At 34.0% G+C, this 2,133-nt stretch overlaps 1 protein-coding gene across 1 annotated transcript; it reads left to right on the plus strand.

The window, feature by feature from the left end:
- Positions 1–947: 947 nt before the first annotated feature.
- On the plus strand, positions 948–1,930 carry LOC108965325 (myb-like protein M). Its single transcript, XM_018927651.1, has one exon. It carries the CDS (start codon positions 1,113–1,115, stop codon positions 1,692–1,694), a length of 582 nt encoding a protein of 193 aa, XP_018783196.1. The 5' UTR covers positions 948–1,112; the 3' UTR covers positions 1,695–1,930.
- Positions 1,931–2,133: the final 203 nt, after the last annotated feature.

Below are 2,133 nucleotides of genomic sequence, written 5' to 3' on the forward strand. Positions count from 1 at the left end.
AATGAAAATCACATTAATTTTTGAGCCACATTGGCGTTTTTTGGATTTCTACTCGATTTTTCCCTCCATTATGATGATTGTTGACTTGTTTGCATGTCAAACTCTGAAACCCATGTCTTAACGGCAGCTATAATGCTTTCCATGAATGTGGGATCGGAATTCGTACGATCTTTGGACATCAAAGAGACCTCTTTACGGTTTTTCTGAAAAAAAAAAATCAGCCTTTTCGGGACCAGTCACACGCGTCTCATACCCAAAATATCTCCATATCTGAATGTAAACACCTTCATAAGTAAATTATGATGATTGTTTATAGAGACACTTTCACTGAGTGATATACTTGGACATTTTTAAAAAATAATCTCGCATTAATATTCTACATTTTATTTGTAAGTTGCATTTTTGTAACCACTGTAAACAATCCTAACATAAATGACATATAGGTACAAAATTTTCTGAATGCGCTAATGATAAATTATGAAATATTTTATTGGAAACTTTAAATTATATGTGGTAAAAAGACAAGTCATTAGGGTATACAAATAACCACAACACGCTAATAATGTTAGCTAATCTTTAAAAAGGGCTCAGAAATTCCATATCACTATACATAAACACAAACTGAAATACTGATTTACATTTGTAATATAGATTTTATTGTATTGTCTGCCAGTACCAGTAAATGTCAACGAATTATTTATTTCCTAGTATTCGAATAATTTTAACTTTTCTTGCATTTAATCATTTAGGTCTGGCATTGGTGCCTGCATTCGGGTCATCAATACTCATTCATATGCCCCAACGGTACCGTTTTCAATCAAGCTGTACGTGTATGTGATTGGTGGACGAATGTCAATTGCCCAGTGGCAGAACAATTGTACAAAAACAACGATGAACTATACCGTACCACCGAACCGAATCCCGAACAGAACCTCTGATATAAGGCCACTCAAGCCATAAATCAAACCAGTTTATTGAGCCAACCAAAACAAAATTATCAATATCAAACACAGCAGCAGCAGCAGCAGCAAGCGAAACAACATCAACGACAGCAACAACTGCGGTATGCACAACAACAACAACAAAGACAAAGAAAACCAAAAGAATTTCAAATGGAAGATGCCTATTATGATGCGCGTGAAATTAATGGCTTGAGTGAGCTAACCATATCAGAATATGGGCAAAAACAAACGCGGTTCAATAAACAACAACAGCAACAGCGCCAACCACAATCACAACACCAGCAACAATCACAGCAGAATTCTTTGCTGACCACTCATAATTTACCAAAAAGTAGTTTTAGAGGCAACATGAAATACTCACAAATTAATGGCAATACTTACTCGGATGGCGGTAATAAATATAGTAACAGCAATAGCAACAACCATAATTATCAATATAAGAGCAATAGCAGTAATAGTAATAAGAATAAGAATAACATCGGCTATAGTATATCAAATCAAATTGGTGGTACCAATGAACGCAGTCGAAATCATAGCAACAACAGCAATAGCCACAGCCACAACAATAATGCACAGAGTAAGCAGAGTAGAAATAAAAGCACATCAACCAATGCCAATAATCTGGATAACGATGAACTTAAAGACTACAAGAGTAAAATCAAAAACAAATACAACATCGACTATGACCATTCGCTGGATGATGAGTATGAAATAATCGAGGCCATCGAATAAATGTGTCGCTGCAAACGTTAGCTTCGCTAAATGATGAACTTGATGATCTTGCTTTGACGCTGTGACGATGTAACGATGGCTTTGGTGCTGGCAATTATTGGCGTGTCGGTAGCAATTTTCAGCTATTCAGACCCTTCATGCTCCCAGTGTTCTCAATTAGCTTTGTTTGTTATTTACCTGAGTGGATATAGCTGATAAGTTTTTACTTCGAGTAGTTTTCACACGAAATTCTTATTTTGTTCCATGGTTTTATTGTTTTTTTTTTATATTTTTGTATTCTTATTGATTGTTTTCCTGTTTAAGTGAAAAACTTCCTAGTTTTAAGTTGTAAAATTTTTATACTTGTTTTTTATATTTGTTGAATAATTATTTTCAAAATCATTGTTTATTTAAAATGTGTTGGAAATAAAAAATAAATGTTTTTTTTTATACAAACTAT

The sequence above is a fragment of the Bactrocera latifrons genome, unplaced genomic scaffold, assembly GCF_001853355.1.
Source record: "Bactrocera latifrons isolate USDA-ARS-PBARC rearing strain unplaced genomic scaffold, ASM185335v1 scaffold_139, whole genome shotgun sequence".
Classification (NCBI taxonomy): domain Eukaryota; kingdom Metazoa; phylum Arthropoda; class Insecta; order Diptera; family Tephritidae; genus Bactrocera; species Bactrocera latifrons.